The sequence below is a fragment of the Netta rufina genome (genome assembly GCF_964035555.1).
Source record: "Netta rufina genome assembly, chromosome: 10".
NCBI lineage: Eukaryota > Metazoa > Chordata > Aves > Anseriformes > Anatidae > Netta > Netta rufina.
Genome location: NC_140133.1, coordinates 3,010,331 through 3,035,400, shown reverse-complemented (window position 1 = coordinate 3,035,400; position 25,070 = coordinate 3,010,331). Strand labels below are relative to the sequence as shown.

Below are 25,070 nucleotides of genomic sequence, written 5' to 3'. Positions count from 1 at the left end.
GGCTGTTCTGGGACAGTCTTAAACCTTGCATTTTTAAACGTTGGCTTGGTTTCATGACTGATTATTGTTAATGCACTGGTGTTGCTAAAACTGAGGTGATTTGGCGTACAAACATAAAACCACAATAAAATATTTGCCATATGATGCCATACTAATAAATATTCTCCTGCAAATTAACTTTAAATGCTAAATTGAATTTCTTTCATATCTGACAAACAGAATAGCTGCTTGCTTACATCTTACATGGAAGGTTTGTATGGCATTAATCAGACTGTTATCTAGCCATCTGCATTCTTTATAGAAGGTGAATTTATTGCTTGAAGCAAACAACTTTATCTACAAAAAGATGCTGTCCAGACAGTCTTCGTGAAAGTTGTCAGATGCTTCATTGTGAGCCCTAAATACTTTAGTTGCTGTATCTACTTAGAACTTGATCTAGTTGGGCAAGTGATTGAAAACAGGTATTAGGATGCATTCTAAAGAACTTGACCTAAACTTCATTAAATTGATATGCTAACATTTTTCAAATAGTCAGAATATGAGGACCATAAGGTTTGTGCAATATAATCTGTAATTTGGGACAGACTTGGATCAGCATAGCAAAAGAATTAATCTCTTTTTCATTAACTTTTCTGGTCAACCCCTTGGTAGAATAACAGGAAATAGAAAAAGTACAAGAGATAGATTTACAACATTATCTCTTTCTGTAAGTGTACAAATGCTAACTCCTTGATGCCAAGAGTTGGACCAGATACTTGTAATGTCATCACACATGCTAGGATCTGCTGTGAGTGAACCAGTTAATTGTATTGTAGGCAACGGAACATTCAAAGAATCCACTTCCAACTGCTGTGAACCGAAACTGATCTTGAACAAGTGATTGGTGGGTAAAAGTGTTTATTTACTGTTATAATCTGCTCTTCAGTTATGTTCTAAAGTTTATTTGTCCTCTGCTAATCTTACTTAAACTTTGTTCATATAGGATTTTCAGACTTTGTGTCTTACTCTCATTTTCCTGATGAAAAACAAACCTTAATGCAAATCTGAATAAAAAGAGTGCGTGATACAGTTCTAATAGTAATAGCATCTGGAACTTGCCATCTGACACAAGGGGGGAAAAAGGCTATGTTTTTGCCTTCTGCTTTTAAAGTACAAATATAATTAGAATGGTTGGAAGCAAAAATTAAGGAACTGTAATATATATATATATATATTTTTTTTTTTTTACAGAAACATTCAACTGCATTAAGTTGGTATACCAAGGAAAGATTTTTCTAGATTAGGGTTGGGGTATGAATAATTTAGATACAAATAAATAAAATGTCTTTATTTACTTTTTTTTTTTTTTTTTTACCTCTACTTACTTCCTCTGGCTGTACACATAACAGTATAGCAAACACATGAAAGAGTTTCTGATGGATATATATTTTAATTTTCTTCCTTGCAATCCACAGTAGTTGGCCTGCATAAAAATGTCAGGAAGTACAGCTGGGTCATAATGACCTACTTTCTTCATTTTTGAAGGCAGCGGTGATGGTGGGAATACACTACTTCCCTTGTGCTGCACTTTCGATGCGTTTGGTAATATGCCCAAATCGTGAAGCTTGGTCTGAAATCTCCTTTTCTCTGCTTCACAGAATATGCTATAGGGAATCGCTACCACTTACAATATCTAAAAAGTGTCGCGCTTCCTATTTTTTTGTTGTACCAGTAGTCTGTATATTAGAAATATTTACCTAAGCTACCATTACAATGTTGAAGAAAAATAGGTAAATGCAGTATCTGTGTATAGCAAGCTTGTAGCTGTCCCAACTCCAACAGAGTGGTGTTGGGCCAGGTTCCAGCTCTTACTTTGCAGTGCCTGGTTTCATCACTGCTCTGCATGCTAGTAGTAGGTGGAGGGTACATAATTCTCTATACAAATCTTAGATGCTGGAATAGAGATCCTAAACTGCCAGGATGCTAGACTAAATTTGTTAGCCAATATATGGTTTTATGGTGCTGTCAAACTCTCCAGGTGGTATGCACTGCAGTCAGAGGTTCAGTTAATGAATACATGGGGCAGATGTCAAGGTTGCTAGCTTGAGCATGGAGATGGGTGCAGCTGCAGTCAGACTTCACTCTACAGATTTTAGGTGACAAACCTGTGCTGATGTTTTGCTGCTAAAACTTTAAGGCTGTTTGTACTCGGGTTCAGCTGATGTTGGCCTGCCTTATATATACTACAGTCACTTCTCTGCTAGCACTGTTGGTAAATTCTTATGTATATAAAAAATAGAATACATCCCAATATATCAGTCCTTGATACACTCAAGTTTACAGCACATCTGTTAATTAGTTTTGACTCAGTTAAACTAATTGAGCAAATATGATCGAAGCATAATATTAGTTTAGAACTAAAATGTCTGTTGTGATAGACAATCTAAAGTAAGGAGACACAAGCTGAATATGAAGTATGTCTAGTTCAGAGAAAACGTACACAGTAATGTGAGAAAGACAGGAGAATGCAATAAATGTAAGCACATATAGTGTATTTTCTCTTTCCTTGTTGCCCACTTGAAGCATACTTTCTGTGGAATTTTGTGAATTTTCACATCCAGGGAGGTAAGCAAGCTTTGTCCTGAAGACAGCACAGCATATCAAATTGATTTCACTGTTTATGGTGTGCCATCGTTGCAGTATTATTTTGCTGCCTGAGCTGCAGCTTCTCAGGTCCTTTAAAAAAGTGTTCTACACAACCAGCAACGGACCTGAGACTGGATTTTTGTCTGGAAGATTTTCTGAATTAGGCAGCAGCTGAGCTAAATTATCCTAAATTGGCCTTTTCTTGAGACATGTATGCTTTTCTGGAGGGAGTGTGGATGGTGTCTCAACACAATTCTTCAGAAATTAAAATTTGCCCTGTAATTTTATTCTGTCATTTGATGAAATGTCTGTACTGCACTTGCTTATGTAATGAGCTGAAACCTATCCGAGGCATAAAGAATTTAGTCCTCCAGTATTCTTTGTTGTTAGAGGTGGGGTAACAGTTGCAATAATCTAGAGGCTAGTTGTCAAAACATATTCTCTCAGTTTGGCTAAGTAGTATTAGAATGGCCCTTTCTGTAATATTTTTATAATCCTTTGGGAAAGCAAGCTCATATGAAAGGATACGCTCATTCAAAAGATAGAGAAAACATAAATGACAGCATTTTAAATGTTCTATGTCAGTATGCAGTAGAGAAAATATAATACGAAAATAAACAGCTACATAGCATAGTCCCTGAAAGTCTTGCTTCTAGAAGATGGCAAATAAAAGTAAACGTCCTTCTGCCCTCTAATGTTACTTTAAAAAAAAAAAAAAAAAAAAAAAAACAAAAACAACAACAACAAAAAAAACAGAAATGTGGATTTTTTTTTCCAGTAATATCAGGGGCTGATTGCCTGGCTAGCTTGTCTCTGCTTTTATCACCGCCACAATCTAAATGACAAGTATATATAGCCTGAATACCTGATCCAAACTCGTTTTGTAACAATACAAAAAAGGCTTTGTATTTGTCCAATATCTTTCATCCAAACAAAACATTATTACAATGAAGTGTCACTGGATATCTTCCAAGTTCTAGGTTCACTACTATTCCTTTTAACTTAGATGATAATATTTTCTAACTTTAGAGAAGATAAATACATAACAGTGCAGACATCATCAAGGCTTGTGTAACATCGGAAAAGACAACTTAAGGCAAAATAAACAATCATTTTTTCTTCTAAGAAAGTTTGTATACATTTTGAGGAACCTCACGCAAAGAACTCCAACATGTTCAATGTTATAAAGCTCTGTAAATTTTGTAGAGGGGGAAAACAGATAAGGTACCCTAGCTGAAATGTCAGCCTATGGTGTCTCAAAAAATAGTGTAAGAAATATTGATCAAAGGTGGTGGAAAAAACTAGAGATGATTCTTTGGTGGAGTTCAAGTGGGGACAGTTTTGACCCTGAAGTAAGGATCTGAAGTTTAGAAATGTTCACTAAATTAGAGACATGTAAATAGACGTGTGTTTTAAAATTAAATAACAGATTTATGTGCTTACTCTGACACTGTTGAAATTGCTTTCTGACAGAAGGTAAATTCATAACCCTCTATTGGATCAATTAATTAGGATAATAGGATGATTGTGGAAAGATTTTATTTTTTTTTATTTTATTTTATTTTATATTTTATTTTATTTTTATTTTATTTTATTTTATTTTATTTTTTGTAAGAGTGAACTGTAACAGCTTGACATTTTTCAGCTAGGAAAATTAAAGAATGTGGGAGAATTTCATTGGGGGAATATGATGGAGAGAGAAGCTGCTTAAGTTAAACTATAATGTTGGCTCAAGAACAATTGGTATCAACTAGCTTTGAGTAAAGTTATATTGGAGATCAGAAATCTTTCTAAACACCAGAGGGGTAAGATAGAGGAACAGACTTCCTGTGGGTGTGAACAAGACATTCATGTTTGGAGGATTGGGCCCCCAAAACTGGGACAACTTCACATATTGAAATGCTGTCATCTGTGCTGGGAAAGAGTGCGGTGAAGAATCAAGAAATAAAATAGGAGAAACTCAGAAATCTGATGAGTTTACTGACATTTTAATAAAATCTCTCTTGAACAACCCCCAAACCTAATAAAGTACTAGACTGTTTTGTTAGTGAATATTATTGTACAAAAATAAGCCTTAGAATATCTGCAAAAAGATAAAATCGTTTATTCAGGACTTAACTGGTGTTGCTGCTGGTTCTCTGCATAGCCTTTAAAAGTGGTGAATGATGAGTTGCTGAATCACCCAGAGTACTAAGCAAGCACCTGGTTCACACAGTGGTAGTCTCTTAGACTTCAATAATATTGCACTTCTTATATAAATGCATTTTTTTTTTTTTAATTTTGGCTTATTCTTAGTAAAACAATAAAGACGGTCTTTGTAAACCAAAAATCTCATTGGTTAGGAGGGCCTATAGGTATTTATTTATATTTTCTGTAACAATGAGGCAGTAATGGCATGATGATTTATTGGAATATAGTTTCACTCATTCTTGAGCTCTTTTCCTGAAGGATAATATCTTGGCACTATACAGGATTAATGACAATCTGTGAAATTAGGAATAAATGTAGTACTTGGACTGAAGTGCCTCATACAGAGAAACCAATAGAATTACAGTTCAGGTGAGAAAACCAAAGCTGGAGAACCATTTTAAAATATGATACATTTACATTCCTACGTTTGGCACAAGAACCTTCTTACAGAGTATTGTAGATAGTGGCCCAAGAAAAATGTGATAGTGTGGAAACATTCAAATGTGAAGTGGGTACCTGTTTCAAACCAAAACCTAGGTTTGTTTTTGAAGTGTTGAGTGATGTTGTTAAAAATGTAAGGATAATTAACAAAAAATAACAGGAATAGTCCATGGCATTATTCTGCTAGAAAATAATCATACAGCAAATATTCTTACACGGCTCTATGACCATTTTAAATAATTGTTTTAGATCTAAACTGCCTTCCAAAAATAACAATTTATTGTAACATACAGTATTGTAGAACTGAAGCTGCCTTTGTGTTCCTATTTTGTTCTTCACTGGTTTAATACTTAATTCTGAGAGTCGTCAGTGAGTCTATGTCTAATAAACGTTTGCTCATGTGAAGAAATGAGAACTTATATTTTGCATTTCTATGAATGAATGTTGGGGGGGGGGGGGGGCGGGAACAACAAACAGGCTTTTAAGTCTGAGCTAACATGCTGATTGTCAGTTATTGCTCCACCCAACAGCAATCAAACCAAAAAATGAAGGTTATTCTCTGGTCAACAAGTACATCATACTATCTACTATTGTAGAGCTTAGGGATATGGTTTAGTGGAGGGCTGTTAGCGTTAGGTTGGAGGTTGGACTCGATGACCTTGAGGTCTCTTCCAACCTAGAAAATTCTGTGATTCTGTGATTCTGTGATCTCCAATGCATTTTTGCATGCCATTTAAAATTCTTCAGCAACTTCAACCTTTTAACTCTATTTCCAGGATAAACTAAGCATACAGAATTAAAAGCTTGTCACTTTCTGTAAACTGTATTAATTATACATGGAGCACGTTTTCCGTGCTTTCAAGAGCTTTCTTCAGTCATGTGGCTCTGTCAAACAAAACAAAAGGTTTAGTCTTATATGTAGTAAAAAAGCAAGTAACTTGTTCATATTTCAGAAAGGAAAAGCTATCATAATTTAAATAACAGTCTTGAAATATATAAACATGTTGAGAATAGAGATTCATGTCCAGGCATGCTGGATACATATTTATTGTTCAAAAAGAAATACATTTGTTATGTGATCTTAGCATTCCACAATTGTACTGTCTTTCATTACTAGTAAAAGATTAATGTATGCAGTCCACTTGGTGGTTATGTAGTATGTTGCATTTTTAACTACTGCTTTTGAACATGGCATGTATGCATGTGTTATTTAGAGACTGTTTGTGCTCCCACCCAGAATAGACAGATTGTAAATCATTATTTTTAGTCATCTGCGGGAATTTTGGAGATCAGTGTAATTGTATTTATCATGTGCTTTTCTGTGAGATAACTGTATAATGTACAAGGCACAATTTGTTGCTGTTATTTTGCTTATTTTTAAACAAACAAATAAATAAGCAGACCCCCCACCCCACCCCCAAATAACCTCTTCCCTCACCCTCCCCCTTTTCCCCAGAAAACAGAAAGAAGTTCAGATGCTTAAAAAGGATGTGAGCTAAGCCTTGTAATATGGCTGAATTTCCCTGAAGGAGGAGGGAGGTGTCAGTTACGATTAATGTGAACAACATTTATGGCCCTTGAGATGTGACCTCTCGTTACAGTAAATGTGACAACATGAATTATTTTCAATTACGGTGAACTACATACAGCTACATTAGTTCTGACACACCTCGCTAGGAGATTGCTGCTTTGATACCTTTAACCAAAGGAAAACAGCAAAACTTTTGAGTGCAAATGTGCATGTCACTTAAGGAAAAACATTGGATTTTGACTGTGATGTATTATTGCCTCAGGTTTTACCCACTTGTATTACATCATTTGTTCTTTCCACTGCCTTGGGCACTAGAAAATATGAAAACTACCTTTTTAATATGCCATGTATAATAAATGCAAATGATGAAATTTATTAAAAAAAAACAATTAGGGGAATTATCTATTTTTTGTTGATAGTAACCTGCCCCTTTACTTGGAGCCATATAAGCAGGGTTTACCAACTATCAGAATGTTTATTAACACCATCAATTTAATCTGAAAAATTAAATAACTCAATACAAAATATTTATCGCTTCATGCAAACAGTTGTTATAATGTCACTACTTTTTTCTTCAAGGTTCAATTATCATGCTTCAGTTTCTACCTCTAAGCTTTCATAGAAAATAAAAAATGCCCTAGGCAGAAGTCAACCTTTCACTTTTGCTAAGGAGGAGATGCCATCTATTTCACGCTTGCTAAGTATTCCATCGAAACACGAGTAAAACAATGCCTTTGGCAAATCCTAAGTTAGAAATAGCACTGAGCAAAAGAAAAAGTTTTAATTAAAGCATTTTGTTCATCTTTGAAGACTTCATATTGCAGAGTATTGAATGTCTCATCTTGCAGTGTTGAACATCTTTTCTGCAAAGATGAAGACCCTCAACTCTTTCCAGATTCAGAGGATTGGTGTTTGTTATAGAATTATACAGTAGAAAATTTGCAATGTAAAATGTCCCATTAACAAAAGAGTATAAAATGGTATTTGCCTATGCTAAAGTAACTTTGATTTAAGGACTTGCAGAGGAACTTCCTTTTAGCTTTTATCCTGGGTTAAGGGTTTCAAACCTCAGTTTTTCCAGTATTTATACTGGCCATTGCATATTGTAGTACTGGATTGTGAGAATATATGTCAATGCGTCAAATATCCTTTGATCTTTGAAATAGCTAATATAAATTTATTTCCATGTCTTAATGCCTTTCCAGGCTGTTAAGATGGAGAGATTTTTATCTTAGTTATTACACTTACTAAAACTTAAAATAGAATAATAAAATTTCATAAGAGCTTTCTTCGATCTTCAAATCACTCAAACAGTGGGAGTCATAACATTTTGAATTCAACTTTTCTGGCTGTAAAATGTTCTCACTTAGACACTCACATTCATTAGAGGTGATGAAGTTTCTTATTTTTTTGTATGTTTATGTGACAGCAGAATTCTCTGCTGTTGTAATCTGAATTTCTCCTGTGTTGTAAACAGTTTCATACTTGAGAGATAACATAAAACTTTCAAAATCAAAGGAGAACATTGTGGCCCTAATCCTAATATCCATCCTGCATGGACAATGAGTGATAAGTTAACAAATGACACCTCAGATTTAGAGTATAATGGGTTATCTCCTTCTTCTGGAGGTGATGAATGCTATTAATAATACAGTAGTTTTTCTGATATTTTTAACAAATGATGGTGATTCATTCTGTCCAGCCAAATAGTTTTACATCAAGATTTTAGCTACAGTTTAACACAGTCCCATAAGCACTGGTACCATAATATGCCTGTTCATTGCTAATGTTTGTATATTCTTAAACCAAAGAACCAACTCTCTTGATTTTTGTTCTGCCTTTTTCATGTATTTGAATCCTCACTTAAATGTACTAAGTGCCCTTTTTTAACTATAATACATAGACTTTGACTTTTTGGCTGTACATACTCTTACTCTCTCATTGGCAAAATGACAGTTGGGATGGACTGTCCAGGTGGGCCAGACAGGCTGTGTGTCATTAGAAAACACATACAAATGTCTCATATGAATTTATGAGCACTTTTCTATAGAATATATGAGATCAAATTAGCCAAGCTGTGGCTGAATTCCTAATGATAATTTTTTCATCTTCCCAAGTATGGAAGTAGAAGTTGGAAAAATGCAGGACTGACTCCACATAAACATCTTGAGCAAAGGAGTGTTGATGAAATTCTGTGCATACAACTGAAGAATGCATTCTATGTCTGTGTGATTTGTATCTAATAAAAGTAATCATTTTTCTTGCCTACTTGAAAGTAGTTTTGGTAGACCTGATTACAGTTCCTGAGGTGTAAAAAGGTATTTTCCAAAAGGGAAGTATCTCCTTCCATATAATTACTTGTGAGAACACAACTTGTAAATATGCTTTAGGGGCTATTTCACTAAGTAGCTGCGAGAAAGTTACAGGGACTGGGTTAGTTTACATCACCTGGAGAGCTGTTTTATGGGTGAGGATAAAGAAGGTGTTGGTATACTCAAACTGCCTTATAGAGATACTAGAAGTGAACTTGAAACTGTGACAGAGTACTTACAAATATATAGTCCCAGACAGGGTGTTCTCTGGAAATCAAGACTGATCTCTGAAATAAGTGAAAAAAGCTTAGATGCAGTTCAGATAGGAATAATAAAAACAAGACAATCTTCCTGATAAATATTGCTGTGTGTGGGGAAGTGGAAAATGGAATAAGAAATTCAACCTAAATTAATCTCCTGTGCTACTAAATGGTGTTGGAATGAAAGGAACAAAATTACTTTGTGTTATAACTGAAATTGCAAGGATACTCTTAGAAGTGTGAGATTTTCTGAGCACTGCTTACTGCCTTTAATATTAAGGCTAGCTAGGTGATTAAAAAAACAAACAAGCCTAGTCACTTGCAGAATCAGGAGCTGTAATTGCAGCAGCTACTGGAGGAGTACTAATTAATGTTAGTAGCATTTGACAAGAGAGAATAAAAACTGATTCATCTGTAGAGAAGAAAGAAATTTGGCTTCAGGGCAGGCAGTTTCATATTTTTCTTTCTATCAGAAGTTGCAGACTATCACTAAGGTTTGATTTGTAGATCACAGGAATTGATATAGTTATTTTAGGCCATGTCTAATACATTGCCTTTGAGTAGTTTTTAAAGATTTTTTGGGGGGGAGGGACTACTATGTAAGAAATCTTTTTTATTTGAATTAAAAGGTATAAGAGATGACAGACAAACAAACGTTTTTTTCAACTTCATTCAATTTCTTTCAATTTAGTTTTTAATTCTGTAAGTATTTCTAGCATTTCAGCAATGACTATAGGTAGTATTCCAGATGTTTATTTCTTTCTAAGCTAGTACACTTATCGTTACTTCTGCTGAACACTTTGCTAGTGTGGCATATAGGTTAAAATAAAGAAAATAGTAAGTCTTCAACATGGTGCCATTTCTAGAAACTAGGTAAATAAGTTCTTCATTTTTAATATTAATTTTCAGAAAAGTCTACAAGTATGTGAGCACAGTACGAATTTGGTGTTTTAACTGTGCTATTTTTTCTCTCTTGGAGCTCCTCGATGTGTACAGAGAACCATTCCACCTCTTAATTCTTTTCCTTGTGGTCCACATCTGCAAGGAATGTACGGGCTAATACCTTTTATTTTAGGGAGCAAAGGGTTTCCATTGAAAACTATTATGGCAAAGGAGTACAGTTCTCCTTGCAACTGTTTGCTCCAGAAATCAGCATTTTCGTGATTATGGAATGGCCAGAACAATCTGACACTGACTAGTCTGATGAATAAAGAAAATGCACTTCTCATGTTCATTGAACCTTCTGTTCCAGTTGAAAGAAATATAGAGGTCTTTCCTTTCATCATTATTCAAATAGTTAATTACTGGCCACATGAAATGGGACCAAATAGCACTTCAGCTATTTGGTACAGAGACAATCGTAGGTGAGGATAAGCAGTAGAAGTTGTTCAGCAAACTGAGGAAATCAAGGATAAAGTTTTGCTTTGCATTTTCATGGGTATTGCAGACCATTCTACTGTCAGTTCAGATAAACTCTATTTCTGTTCTTCACATCTTTGTTTTGAACAATGTCTATAAGAAGTATTCTATGCTGCCCTGTCCTATAGGTAAAAGTTTATTTCATTAACATCATTGCTGTTGACATTTTTGTAGTTTATGATTCCTAATGCTCTGGCAGGCTGTCCGCTCATAGGTAATGCAGTCTTCCCAGAACTACTCTGAGAGTTATTTTTTATAGTGCAATACTGCATACTACCTTCTAACAAATACAATGTAAATTAATGTATATCTAACTATATAAGAAATTCTTCATAGAAAAAAAAAAAAAAAAAAAAAAAAACAACCAAAAAACGAAGAGGCTATAGAACATGTAGAACTTGTAGCATGTCATTACCAGAAAGCCATTAGATTTTTTCACAATTGAACATGTTATCTACCTACCGTACTTCGCAGTATACAAGCATCATATCCACAACATGCATTGCATTCGGTACCATCCATGTGAAATTCTAATGTTGGTCTGATGTTGGGAAACATTAAACAAGAAACAAAGAGCTACATACACATTTCTTTGATCAAACTTCTTTGTTATTATCCCAGTCTAGAGGATTTTTATCCTCTAGCATTCTAAACCACTTACTGATTTTTAAAAATGCTTCACTTCTGTAGCCTGTCCTGCTTTATTTCTCTGCTCTGTTTCAACATGTACAAAGGAAAGAAAAAATGAAATAAATACAATGAATCTTGTAGACTGTTATGTTTGAAGACACTTGCTGGGGAGGGGAAAAGAAAGTGAAAAGGACAAGGGAATAGGTGGCAGACTGAACTGCCTTATTTTGAAATATTTTTTTAGTGTATTTTAGAATATTTGAAATTAAAGCCATTTTCATTCATAGTTCATATAAAAAATTAAATCCTACTGCTAGCCTATGAAAAGACTTAAAGACTAAAATTATTAGCTTGTTTAATTTTCCAAATAAAATAAATGAAAGTAACAACAGTAAATCATATCCTTCTTAAATCCTTCTTAAAGTGAACATAGGGAGCACTGCTTTCCCACAAAAAAGAAAAAAAAGAAAAAAAAAAAAAAAAAAAGCAGGGAGGGGAAAGGGAGGGGAAAAGACCAGAAGAGAGAATATATAAGCATAGTAAGCATAGTAGATTGAAGACAATGACAAGTATGTCATCTTTGTTGGTAGTCATTAATATATTTCTATTTTGTAAATGAAATGTATGCTGAAATGCATTTTTTTTAACCCACCTTGCCCTTTTTTTTGATTTCACTTCGAACATTCTGGGAAGCCTGTTTTAAAGAAATACTAGTTAAACATAAAATGTGGGCTTGTTACTAGTCTCAGAACATTTGAAAGTTTTCTATGTTCTAACATAAGTTTACAAAGTACTGGATTTGTTGCTGTCAGTGCACCTGTTTGTTTTCTGCTTGTTGGTTTCTGTATGGTCAGAGGCGAATTTACAGGGATTAAAAGGTTCTCTTGGTTTAAAAATTCTCTGAGAATTTGAGTATGTTCCCTCCCTCCCCACAGTGTTTAGCCAAAATCTGCTTCCTTATAAACAAAATTTCTGGAGAGTACCAAAATATATTTAAGATTATTTTAATGCTGTTTTCTGACTAGATACAAGTTTAATTCATCTCTCGACACTGACTCTAGTCAACTGCATAAGGTAAAAATATGTGACAGTATACATAAGCATTGTTTCCTACTTTCTTACTTTGCTGAGTTTAGTTTCCTGAATATTATCAATTAAATAAGAGGGCAACAGAAATGTGCCCAAGTAATTTGTGTTCTATATGAGTTATATTCTTTAGTGCTTGCTTGACCTGCTTTCTGTTGTGCAATTCAGATCCTTTGGCAAGCTGTGCTTAATCCTCAGTAGGAGTTAGTATGGATTTAGGGTTGAAACTTGCATGCCGATACCTATTGGCATTTCTACAACTTGCCTTTCACACTTTGTAAGTATAGTTATTGCTAAGTGATGTACTGTACTCAGAAGAACTCAAATTTTCCTTTTCATGGAGAAATACTTCATTGATTTTTTTTTTTTGATAATTTTTCAGTAGATGGTAAATTGGTGGGTCAGTTACATATTTAGTCACTCATGAGTACTTTTCCAAAATCATGCCATTTACCTTGTTCCTTCAGAACAATATGAATCAGAAAAAGCCAGTGCTGTAAAAGGGAATGTAGGAGAGTAGGAATAGCGTGTGTAATAACATACACATAGAAAATGCAAAAATTTTGTACAGCATGTATAAAAATAGAATGTGTCTACACAGAGGCTTGTTTAAACATGAAAACTTGTCATCTGGATGTACCATTTTCCTGTCTGTACAAATCATTCTTTATAGAACTGAGGTATGTAACTACATCTCCATAATTGTGTTATTTACAAGGTAAAATGGGAAAAAAAAACCCACATGATTAAATGTATAAGAAGCAATCACATTCAAAGGTGAAATGCAGGTTTACACTGCATTTAGGGGAAGTGACTGCAGGAAATAAAAAAAGTAATCAGTGTTAAACATGATCTGCTTAGTCATCTATCTGTGGCTGCCAGCATCTGGCAGATGAAAGCATGGGCATTAGTGCAACCTAAAACTGTTTTTGAAAATTGAGATACTGTTTTGGTGACTTAAGTTATTCAAATTTTAGATCAGATTACATTGGTCAAAAAGCAGAATTTAATTACACTTGAATTTAATTACATTTTAGCATATGGCTTACAAATCCATTTTGCTCATCGGCCGTGCCCAGTATATCTGATCTGTCCCATTGCACATTCTTTTCTTGCATGCATACATGCCTGCTTGAGGTCTAGAGAGTGGAACTGTTAATTGTGGCTGTACCAAACCATTGTGAATTCACAGTTCAAATGAGATGAAAACGTTTTGTATCCTCTTTGGAAACAGTGATGATTCTGTGAGTGAGATTTGTCATTCAGCAGTGCTATTAAGAACATGACATCCCTTCAGTTTTATATAAACTGGTTTAAAAATGCTCACAGTGTGTAGCAATTACTTAGTGTCAGCAGTACCTCCTGAATATAGAATGCATGTTTCGTAATGACTCTTAAATATCAACATTGCTAGTGGATGTACCAGTAGTAAGAGCCAAAATGTGGATCTCTGGTAGTATGGTTGTGTCCTATGAAAAGCTACAAAAGGCTGAAGAGATTTCTTAAAAATTCCTGCCCACAGCTGCCCTCGATTTTACCACTGAGCAAAAACATTCATTTCTTTCTTATTCTTCAAGACTTTCACAACTGTGGCAGAAGCTATATATATATATTTTTTTACTTGTAGTAGAAATTTTTGTAAATTAAAGACTGTGTTTAGACTTTGACTTCTGGATAGATTTCCCCCAAATAGACTTCTGAACGCATAAAGACACATTACAAGTTGACATCTGAAAGTAGATTAGCCACCTCTACTTTTCCTGCTACTGCCTGTTGAATTTTGGAGAAAAAAACAAAACAAAACAAAAAAACTCTCAGATTTTTGTCCACACATATGCAAAAATGTTTTTTCTTTAGTATGTATTTCTAGATGGAGTGTCTTTTTAATGGAGTTGTTCAGCAGTTACTATGTAAGGAGGACCGCTACTACTCAATTAAAACTGTACAGAAAATTTAGCTACTGAAAGTGGAGTCCATGTGAGCATTTAACTGATTCCTTGTGGTATATTGGCTACACAAGCTCTGCACTTGTTTTCCAGGGAGAATCCTAGTCCTCAGGAATATGAAATCTGTTTAAACCTTTATTCTCTGAGATGTGGGGAAGAAGGTGCCCTAGGAGCAATTAAAAGTGAGGAACCATTGCTGTTCAAATATAAACATAAAATGATATCTGTATCTGGTTTTCTGCATGGCTGATCTGCAGAAGGGCGATCAGTTCAATTACTTCCCTTAAATGGAGTCACTTCATCTGATAAGCAGTTTTTATTCTGATACATGCATTTACTTTGGATGCAAAAATACATTTCCACAGTTAAGAATTAATCCAAATCTTTGATGCCCAGGGAGTAGGAATTAATATGAGAAGACTCTTAATTATATAACATACTAAGGTTTTGCAAACCAAGGACTTTTTATTTTGAAGCAATTTTCTTGTGAGACATCTTAAGTTATATGCTGAGATTCAGTGTGTCATGTTCAAATATGTAGCAGTAGCTTTGCCTGTTTTGTTCAGAGATTTTGAAAATATGAGGATAATAAATGATGACTAATGTATGCCATCTGGCAAGGGTGGAAAAAAAAGATTTCTTCCTGAGCAACAGGGTTTCTGCTAAGCTGATTTACTTAAAATAAGAATGCAAACATTTCTTTGCTGAGAAAATGTTCTAATGACTTCACTGAAACTCAGTGGATAAAGGTAGCCTTTTTTGGTGCTAAATTATTGATATCAAAGTGGAGGGTGATGGTCTGTTGCATTATGAGAATGGCCATGTATCTAACCAGTCCTGTTGTTGCATCACATATTTCTAAAGAGATTTCTGTGACTCCAAGGGTTTGAGCAACATTGACAGAAGTGTTAGACAGCCTGGCAGGAGTTGGCCCCCTGAGAAGACAGAGGACCTAGCTCTGCTTGGAATCAAGTCAGTGAACAAACTGCTTAATCTGTATTGCAATACAATTAGATCCTCCGTAACACATTTTTGTGCTCCTTAACATCTTTAGATTTACAGCTATCAGTTTTTAATCCAATACTTTTGTGATGCAATCTAGGACTAAGTGCTATAATAGATGTCAGTAATTGTATACAATTTCTAATTGAGCCTGTAGAAGCAAAGTGGTCTTTTCAGTTGCTTTTCAATACAGATATTTTTCAGGGACTCAGTCATACAGATATCCTTAGTTTCAGTTCAGTTGTCTTATTTCTTAGTGTTCCTACTTCCATTTTTTAATGGAATAAATTATTCGCTTAGATCTCAGCTAATATGAACAAAATAAAAAAGTGCAGGGATGGTTTTCTCCACCATAGAGAAAAATAAGAGATGCGTTCCTCATAATCCATTAGAACTGCACTCTTCCATCTGTATTCTTAAATTATCACTTACTGCTTTACATAAAAAACCTGCCTCTGCAGCCCTTGCAGTAATACTGAAAATGGGATGATTACACTTTGAGTACTTTTGAGTAATGCACTAGGATGCACTAGGTGGTGTATGGCATGTAAGTCTACCTAGGTTGCAGAGGTAAAGATGGACGATATCCCTAGTGACTGGGAGGTGGTGACAGAAGTGTGAGGAGGGACCGCCAGTACCTTCCTGAGGGTGAGCAGGTTGTCAGCTTTGCAGTTTGTGTAAGAACATCTGTTGGCTGCCCACTTACTGAAAAACAGTCTGTAAAGAAAGCAGAGCTTGTATACTTTGGATACTGGTGTTAACTTGTGGGCCAAATCACTCCTCTGGACCCCATGGAAGACACAATGTGAATTTAAAAAAAAGTGTGAGAGCATGAAGGCAAGGAGGAAAATGAAAATACAAAAGGAAGAAAGAAAAAAAAGAAGAGAGTAAGGAAGAAGGAGGAAACAAAGAAACAGCATTGAGAATAATTTACCTCTTTAGTTGTCAATGTATACAAATGTTTTCCTTTTTAACAGGGTTTTCAAGAAATCGGGTCTTAGAATGCCCAATGGCTATTCTGTTAAAAAAGCATCCTTCCTTTGTGCCATTGGCTCAGTTAATAGCATCATCTCCAATTCTATCTTGTATCCATTATGAATACAAATATCTCAGGGCAAACTCTGGAACCAGGACACACATTTCCATTTTTCCACAGAAAAGAAGGAAAACTGTTGTACAATGCTCAACACTGTGTAGACTGCAGGGGCGTATATTGAATGTGTAGTGGATGTAGGTAGTTGTGCTTGTCCTGATTCTGTCTGTACTTTTCCCTGTGCTCATGTGAGAATTATTTGAAATGTATCAAAATAACAGGAATATTAACTGGAAGAAACCTCTGGAGGTTATCTAGACCTTCATCTCTTAGCAGAACTGTTGCCAGCACTAGATCAGATCATCTGTGCCTTTGTCTAGCTGCATCTTCAAAATCTCAACTGCTTTGAGGCCACCTGTTCCAGTGACACATTGCCCTATTGGCAAAGAAGTTTTTCTTATCTCTATGGAGCTTGTGGCTGTTTCCCCTTATTTTACTGTCTGCTGTTACATAGCATTTGATTTCATCATCTTTGTAACTCCCCTGCAGATAGTCCACTGTTCTTCTATATAGTCACTGTCCTTCTCTTAACCTCCTTTTTGAGGGAGAGGAGATCTTTTCTTTGCTGGAGTTTGCACTTTCTCAACATGGCTTTTGAACTAAGAGGCCCCAAAGTGCAGTAGCAGTGCAGCCTCACAGCACGGTGTAGAGTTAATTTCCCACAATTTGATGACCATGCTCTTCCCAATGCAGCCCAGTGTGCAATTTGTCTTACAATGAACACATATTTAACTTGGTGTCCACTGTGACTTTTGGGTCCTTTCTCACCCTGTGTTGAAGAATAAAATTATTCTACCCAAGGTTCAGAACTTTACACTTCTTTCTGAAATTCATGAATTTCTGTTGGTCCAGCTGTCAACGTTTCATATGGCTCCTCTGCTTTGGCACACACTGACTTCTCAGTTTTATTCATGCACTGCAATTAAGAATGCTCTGAGTGCAGAACTCAAGCTGCTGTTCAGATGTGGACATCCTGCAGTCTTGATCCGCACTAAATTTGTATTAGGTAGAACTACCCTGTGAACTTAGGGAGCAGGGTGCCAGTATGTATTTCTTCCTTTCATTCTTTCTTTTTGTTTTTAGGACTCTTTATACCTTTTCTAAAACTTCTGAGAATTCTATCTACCCTGCATGAGATTAATAATACCATTGTATGAACTAATTAAAACAAAATGACTAATAATGAAAAATTATCATAATGCCTTGCAAAAGCAAATTTACATCTTTTTTTTTCCATGTTAGTCTTTTAAGAACTAGATAAGCACAAAATAGTTAAGAATTTACTCATGAAAATAACTACCAAAAGTAAAATCACAGAATCACAGAATTTCTAGGTTGGAAGAGACCTCAAGATCATCGAGTCCAACCTCTGACCTAACGCTAACAGTCCCCACTAAACCATATCCCTAAGCTCTACATCTAAACGTCTTTTAAAGACTTCCAGGGATGGTGACTCCACCACTTCCCTGGGCAGCCTGTTCTAATGTCTAACAAAAGCACGTGCAGGGCTTTCCACTATCGTTAAACTAACAGAACTCTGCAGGAGAATATGCATGGTAAAAATAGAATTGATTTTCATCTCACTATATTTTTATGATATCGTTTTACAGAGATTGAAGCTTAGTTTCAGGGAAATACAATTTCAGATAGAAATAGCATAAACTGTAAGAACCCATTCCTATGATTCCCACCTAAAAGCAGTCCCTTTGTTTTGTTAAAGATGGAGTTTGCAGGATCAGCTCATTGGTTGGGAAATAACTGTTAAATGAAAGTTTTCAATTCTCTTTAAAACAAACAAACAAACAACAACAAACTGAAATGAGTAGAGTCTTCCAATTCACATTGTTGAAGACAACAAGAGAGAAGAGAGAAGTAGCTTTTCTACCTTCTGGTAACAGATCTTGTGGAGGAGTCACAAGGGACTTGTCTGTGGCTGGTTAATTTCCTATCCAGAGCTCTGGCTTGCTTTGGAGTAGCCGTACTAATGCCTGTTTCCTTTCCGATTAGTGCCAACTGATACGGGTCTTCAGTGGGCCAGAACCCAGGGCTTATCTTGGTCACACGCCGTAGCTGTTTTTCTTTCATATTCCAGCATACTTTAAAAGAAAATAGCATAGGAAGGAGAAGTAGGATCCTGTTATGTTGACTCTAGAACAGATAGAACTTAAAAAAATAGTAGGATGAAAATAATATTCAATAATCATCTTTGGGGTCTACAGGCTAGAGGAAGATTTGAAAAATTGGAAGATAGGTGATGAACATGCTAAAAATGTGTATTCCACATGCCATATTTATCCATAACAAAAATGGTTCTTACTGGTGCTAAAATGTGATTTCCTTTTGTCTTGGCTGCTCTAAAATGCTTGTTTTCATAGTATTAACGTTTTCCACCTCACTTGGAAGGTACACCTTCACAGTAATTGCACTGAAATTGCAATAGCGTTTTTCTCCCTGATCTGTTAACCGGAAATTGTAAGCCAGTGACAGTAAGACTTTGGGTTTAAAAAATGAGCTTGCCATGTATCACATATTGCTTGAACAGAATGTTTGCAATGCTGGTTAAGAACTAGGAAACAGTCCTGCTTCCACAGAAGGGAAATAAAATGTGCAGGAAGATGAGTGCTAAATGGATAGGATAGAGTTGTTAGATGTGAACTGTAATTCAAATGAACTGCTAGGGTACATGACTATTAAGCAAGTTTCACTGGGACTAGGACTGGTTCCTAGCCCAAATAACTGTAGAGCATTAAGACGTTCCAGGAAGGGGAGCAGTGAAGGGCAAAGATGGTTATTAGGGTGGAATCTGGTATGTTCATGGGCAGTATTAAATTGCATATTTCCTTATAATAACAATAGACTGGTTGTGATGGCCCAGAAGGGTTGGTCCAGTCCTGCATTCCTTTCATGGTAAGAAGCTGGTGAAATTTGCATATATGAAGCTTCCTCACTTTTGTTTCATGTTGGTTTTTACTACTATGACTACTGATGTGTATTCTGCCTATAGCAAATGCCAACCTAATATTTTTGTCTTCCTTATGTTGTCTTATATTATTTATCTTTCTATACTCGAGTTACAGACTCGTATGCAGGCAGATAGAAATAGCTGTTATTGTGGAATATATACATGGTAGGACTTGGTTGAATTTCAGCGTTTTTGCAGTATGGTTCTCAGACATGCTGATAATTCATATTATTGTAGCATAGAAGGCACCTTGTGGTGCCTTCTAGCTAAAAAATTGTGATGGCTCTTGGTGCACAGAGCATTCACACTTCTGTGAGGCCACCTCACTCTTATCCTGTAATTGCTCCAGTTTATCAGTAATAAATTAATAGGTAAGTGGAAGGGACGATTTTGAAATACAAATTATGAAAACTAACTGGAGAAGGGTATCCATTAGTATCACTGGGCCAGAAGAACTCATGCAAAACAACATAGCTGAGGAGAAACTGCTTTGGGTGAAGATCTATAATGTTTATAAGCAGTATTTGGAGGGAAAATGCAGACATACGTGATTGAGATGAGCAGATCTTAGCTTCACATTAGGGAAACCCTTACCTCTCATAGTGATTCCAGGTTGCCACTTACTAGAAGTGGACTGGATTATGTGATTTATGGATAAGCTTCTACCATTTATTAATTCACTAATGTCAGATTTATAAAAGGATATATCATGTCCTGTACATAACCAACACTAAATGCCCTTTTCATGAGGAAAAGAAATCTGGCCCCTCGAATTCAGACTTGCACATGAGTTTATAAAAACCTTCCTTTTAAATTGTGAATGGACCGTGTTTGTTCTTTATTTGATTGTGTGTGAAAGTGTCAGGATGTATAACAAATAGCAAACACATAATTTTGTGTGTAATGTCTTTGCTGCATAGATGTTTGTAGTCCTTACTGAGCAATTACGGTCCATGTAATTAATGCTGTGTGTGGTAATAGTGAGCAACAGCCATGAGTGCTTGAACAAATAAAATAAAATAAAATCATTCTGTCTTGTATTCTTAGCTCTAATATTTACATAACAACAGGTAACAAAACAAATATTATACAAAGCAATGAAGTGATGAAAGTAAAAAGAAAAAAATGTGTTAATTGACCTGTTTTGATAGCAGTGATTTTTACAGTTTATCCAAATCAAATATGCTATTACTCTAGAAAGAAAAAGCCACAAAAATATTATCCAACTAGCTCTGAAAAGAGATTCAACGTATATGCTGGTTTAAAATGTGATCTTTGGTAAAAATGAAGATGCTAATAATATTGTAAAAAAGTATTGAAGCAAATGTGAAGTTGGAATGTCAATGATGCAAGGTGGTGATATATTAAACTAAAATTTCTTCAACCATATTTGGATGATTTAAAGCAATAGTAGTGATGTGGAAGGAAGAATAAGTCAGTATAAACTTCCATGTAAAAAAGAAAAAGACGTAAGACAGTAGAATTAAATTAAGATCCTGCTAGATAGATTACAATAATTTTTTGAAGTTCCATAGTACATAATGACACTGTCTCAAACTCCCTTATTAGGTGAAACTCTGTCCTAATTAAATAAAGGCTGATGTGAAGAATAGTGAAAGTATACTTCTGCGTACCTTTTAAGGATGTTTCCAGGACCCTATTCTACAGAATTTTCTGGTTTTAATGAATATAAAGAATACTATTGATTGGGTACTAGGGTGGGACTATTTACATAAGTAAAGGCTCAGAGTGCTTCCATGTTTGCAGAACTGGAGTCTTTTTCTCTCGTGGAATGTGAAAACAGGAAATATCCCATGCAATTATATGATTATAACCTTGTCAGTGCAGCTATCATTAAATTCTGTTCAATTAAACCCACAAATAAACTGCCATGAAGAACTATATCTCCATAGTCCTGATCAATACAGTTTACCCTCTTACTGCAAATTGTAACTAGTAAAAGAGTTGCTAAATTACATTGTCTTTCATTGTACTTTGTCTTTTACAGGAAAAAGTAGAATATGCCTTCCTGATAATTTTTACAGTTGAAACATTTTTGAAGATTATAGCATATGGATTATTATTACACCCCAATGCGTATGTTAGAAATGGATGGAATTTATTGGATTTTGTAATAGTGGTAGTAGGGTAAGTAACTTATACTTTGTTATAAAAAGGCTTTAAAATCTTCTTTACAGTAAATTATATATAGGTTTGTTTGGCTGTGTATAAGGGCCTGAGATTGACATTTATTCTTTAAAACTATCAACTGATAGGAGTGAAGAATTCAAAACAAAGTTGTAAAAGTTTTCAGTGCTGTATTTGGCTGTAGGCTGTATTGCACCATCACTTTTATAGTAAATGTACCCATGGAATTCTGAGTTCTGTCAAACAGTTTGACCAGATGTTGTCAACCTTAGTTGTCCTGCAGAATCTTTTCCATCTGATTTTTCCTAGGTAAACTCCTGGTGTCTTTCAATATGATAGAGGTTTATTCATTTAGGTCCATGCACTGTTAAGTCATTTATTCATTTATACCTACACTGAGGTTACATGGAGTTCATTTATTCACCAAAGACCTCTGGGTGAACCCCATGTTCTGAAGTGAATGATAGCGGTGAGGGGAGTCGGAGTAACTGAGTGCTTCATTGAACTTCCTGGAATATGAGGAAAACTGGATGCTTCAGTACTTTGGTGTGCTGGACATTAGGCCCCAGATGTATATGAGACTTGCCTGGGGAAGAATATGCATTAAAAATTCCTTTTTTTTTTTTCTTTTTTTTTTTTTTTTTTCCCCAGTGCCTCTTGTTATATCGAGAAACTCTGAAGAGTTTGTTCCACTCCTCTGATAAGATGCTGCTCAGGCCTTGTTCAGGTTACACAAAAGTGGGGAGTGGAATGTCCCACATTCACATTATGCACCAGCTTAGGATATAGGAAGCACTGGGGGTGTTTTGTGTCAACAGTTGTGCTAGTTCATTAGAAGAGCCTACCTTCAGCTATCTAGGGAATTAATCTTGAGGCATATATTGTAATTATCTAAATATTACAGGATAATATTGTAAAAGGGAATTTCCGGTATTGTAGGTTTACTAAAAATGTTTATTGAAATGGAGAACATTATCTGTGTATAATTTTGTAGGTTGGGGCTGGCTAGCAAAGATGACCTTGGCATGCAATATGCCATTCTAACTTCATTTTAAGTTCAGACTGCATCAAGGCTTGCCTGTAATTGAAAAGGCTCAAGAGTTCATGAGCATACTGTTCTTATTCATGCCATTGCATTAAGTAAATTGATGCTAAGTAAAGAAATACGTGGTAAAGCACTATTAAATTTGGGGAAGTATTATGAATGTGTGAATGATTTATAACTATTTGTTTCTGAGATAGTAAAAAAAAAAAAAAAAAAAAAAGTGTTGAGAAAATTGTATTTGGGCCAGCTGCTTGGCATTAAGGCAGTTTTGGTTAAGGACTAAAATTTGTATATAAATAGATTCTTCATCAGGCTAGGTCATTCTCAACAGATCGGCCTCTGCGCCTGAAGGGGAAGCTTGGTGGGCAGGTGTGGAGACTATCACAGACAAAAACTTAATTCTCTTGCCAGGCGTCACTTGAATAGACCTCTTCTCTTTTGTCAAGTGACCACAGAGCTACAGTAACCCTGGAGCAGTCTAATTAACATGACCTCTATCTTTGGCTCTGTCCTAAATACATGATAACTGAAAAATTTTCCATTAACTCATAAAATATTCAGTGTTGAAGGCTAAATCTAGTTAGGTCAAATACACTGAACCCAGGGAAAATAAAAGAAGCAAAAAGGACTACATCTTACCAAATGCCTAAAATATCCTACTAAGATTTAAATTATAGCTCAAAACCCAAAACTTTCGCAGTATAAATTACTATGTACACTGCCGTCAGTCTACCTGGAAGACAGGATGGACCCTTCATAACATGTCAGGCACTGACAAAACAGTTTTAAGACAATTAGTTAAAAACCAAACAGAAAACAAAACAAAACAAAACAAACAAACAAAAAGATAAAATAAGCCCCCCAAAACAAGCAAATATAAATAAGCAAACAAGAATGAATCCATTTATCTAACAGATACTTAAAATAAAAGCCTAGTGAGAAGTTGGTATTCATATATAATCCAAGATGGATATGGAATCACTTTTGGATGTGATTCTATTTGACTAGTTTCATCATGCAATTTCATTAGGTATTTTAATAGCTTTGAAAGAGTTGCTGTTATGCTATATTCAACATATAAGATGAAACATGCTTCATGTTCTTTTTCAGCAGAAACTGAAGCAGTCGTAATGCATAAATCTTAACAGTACCATAAGAAACCTCTACTGGCAAAGAGAAAGCATGCATACAGGCTTTTTCTCCAACATCAAATTTGGCATCTAAACTTTGATAAACTGTACAGGAGAATAACTGTATTTTTTAAGAGTAATAAAGGAGCTTGTTCCTTTTATACCTTAATGGCTTTAGACAATGGATATAAAATGACAGAGCAGTAGATACAGCTGTGAATGTCATGATTTCTCCTGTCTTTGTCATTCTCTGAAACCAGTCAGAGTATGAATTACTTTCTGAGCAGTCTACTACTTGCCTGTATTCTTTGCGGCATAATTTCAATGGATTTAAGTGAAAGAATAAGGGCCTAGTAGAAAGCTTTCATAGCGCTTTTGTTGTCCCTTTACCCCTTAAATCTTCTGAATGATACAAGGACTGACAGGCTGAAAACAGCTTCTCTTAATTTGGGATTTGATTCAGAAGTCTGTTGAACCAGGTCACCTTTGGAGCATGAACAGTCACTCTGCAGTCATTGATATGACTCATTTTCTTAGAAGTGTTCTGTTAAATTATGGGGCTGAATTAGGACCTGAAATATTAAACTTCTGGATTTCTCTAGGTGTTACAATAGATAGGTTGCTGGAATGGTGCTCACTCCAAGAGCTGTATGACGCTCTTTGTATGGGTTTCATTTGGGAAGAGAATAAGCAGAGTAGAGGTGGGAATGAACCTGTACAGGTCAGTTGCTTACTGGAAGAGGAGGAAGTCCTCATTTCTCTGCTTTGGTGTTGTGGTTTGACCTGGCAGGCAACTAACTATCCCACAGCTGTTCATTCACCCTCTGACCACCAGTGGGATGGGGGAGAGATTTGAGGAGAAAAAAAAAGTAAAAATCTTGTGGGTTGAGATAATGACAGTTTCGTACGACAGAAAAGAAAGAGAAATAATAATAATCATAGTAATAATAATGATTTGTACAAAGCAGGTGATGCACAATGCAATTGCTCACCACCTGCTAACTGATGGCCAGCCTGTCCCTGAGAAGTGATTCCCTCCCCACCCCCTCCCTGCCCCAGTTGAATAATTCTCATCCTAAATCTAAAACTGAGCACCATACCAGCTACTGTGAGGAAAATTAACTCTATCCTATCTGAAACCAGGACATTTGGTCAAGTTATTAAATATTACATGTTTACTAGCAACTATCCAGCATAACAGCATTGTGAACTTTTCCTGATAAAGCCAAAAACCTACATGTTTCAGGAGT

At 35.5% G+C, this 25,070-nt stretch overlaps 1 protein-coding gene across 1 annotated transcript in view; it reads left to right on the top strand.

Annotated features, from left to right (window-relative positions):
* Nucleotides 1-25,070, top strand: part of CACNA1D (calcium voltage-gated channel subunit alpha1 D) — a gene marked incomplete at both ends in the record, with an annotated part of 188,769 nt that overhangs the window by 44,804 nt on the left and 118,895 nt on the right. Inside the window, one exon of the mRNA XM_084292806.1 lies at nt 21,506-21,645. Coding sequence (XP_084148932.1) covers nt 21,506-21,645 — 140 coding nt within the window. The remainder of the gene's footprint in view (nt 1-21,505; nt 21,646-25,070) is intronic.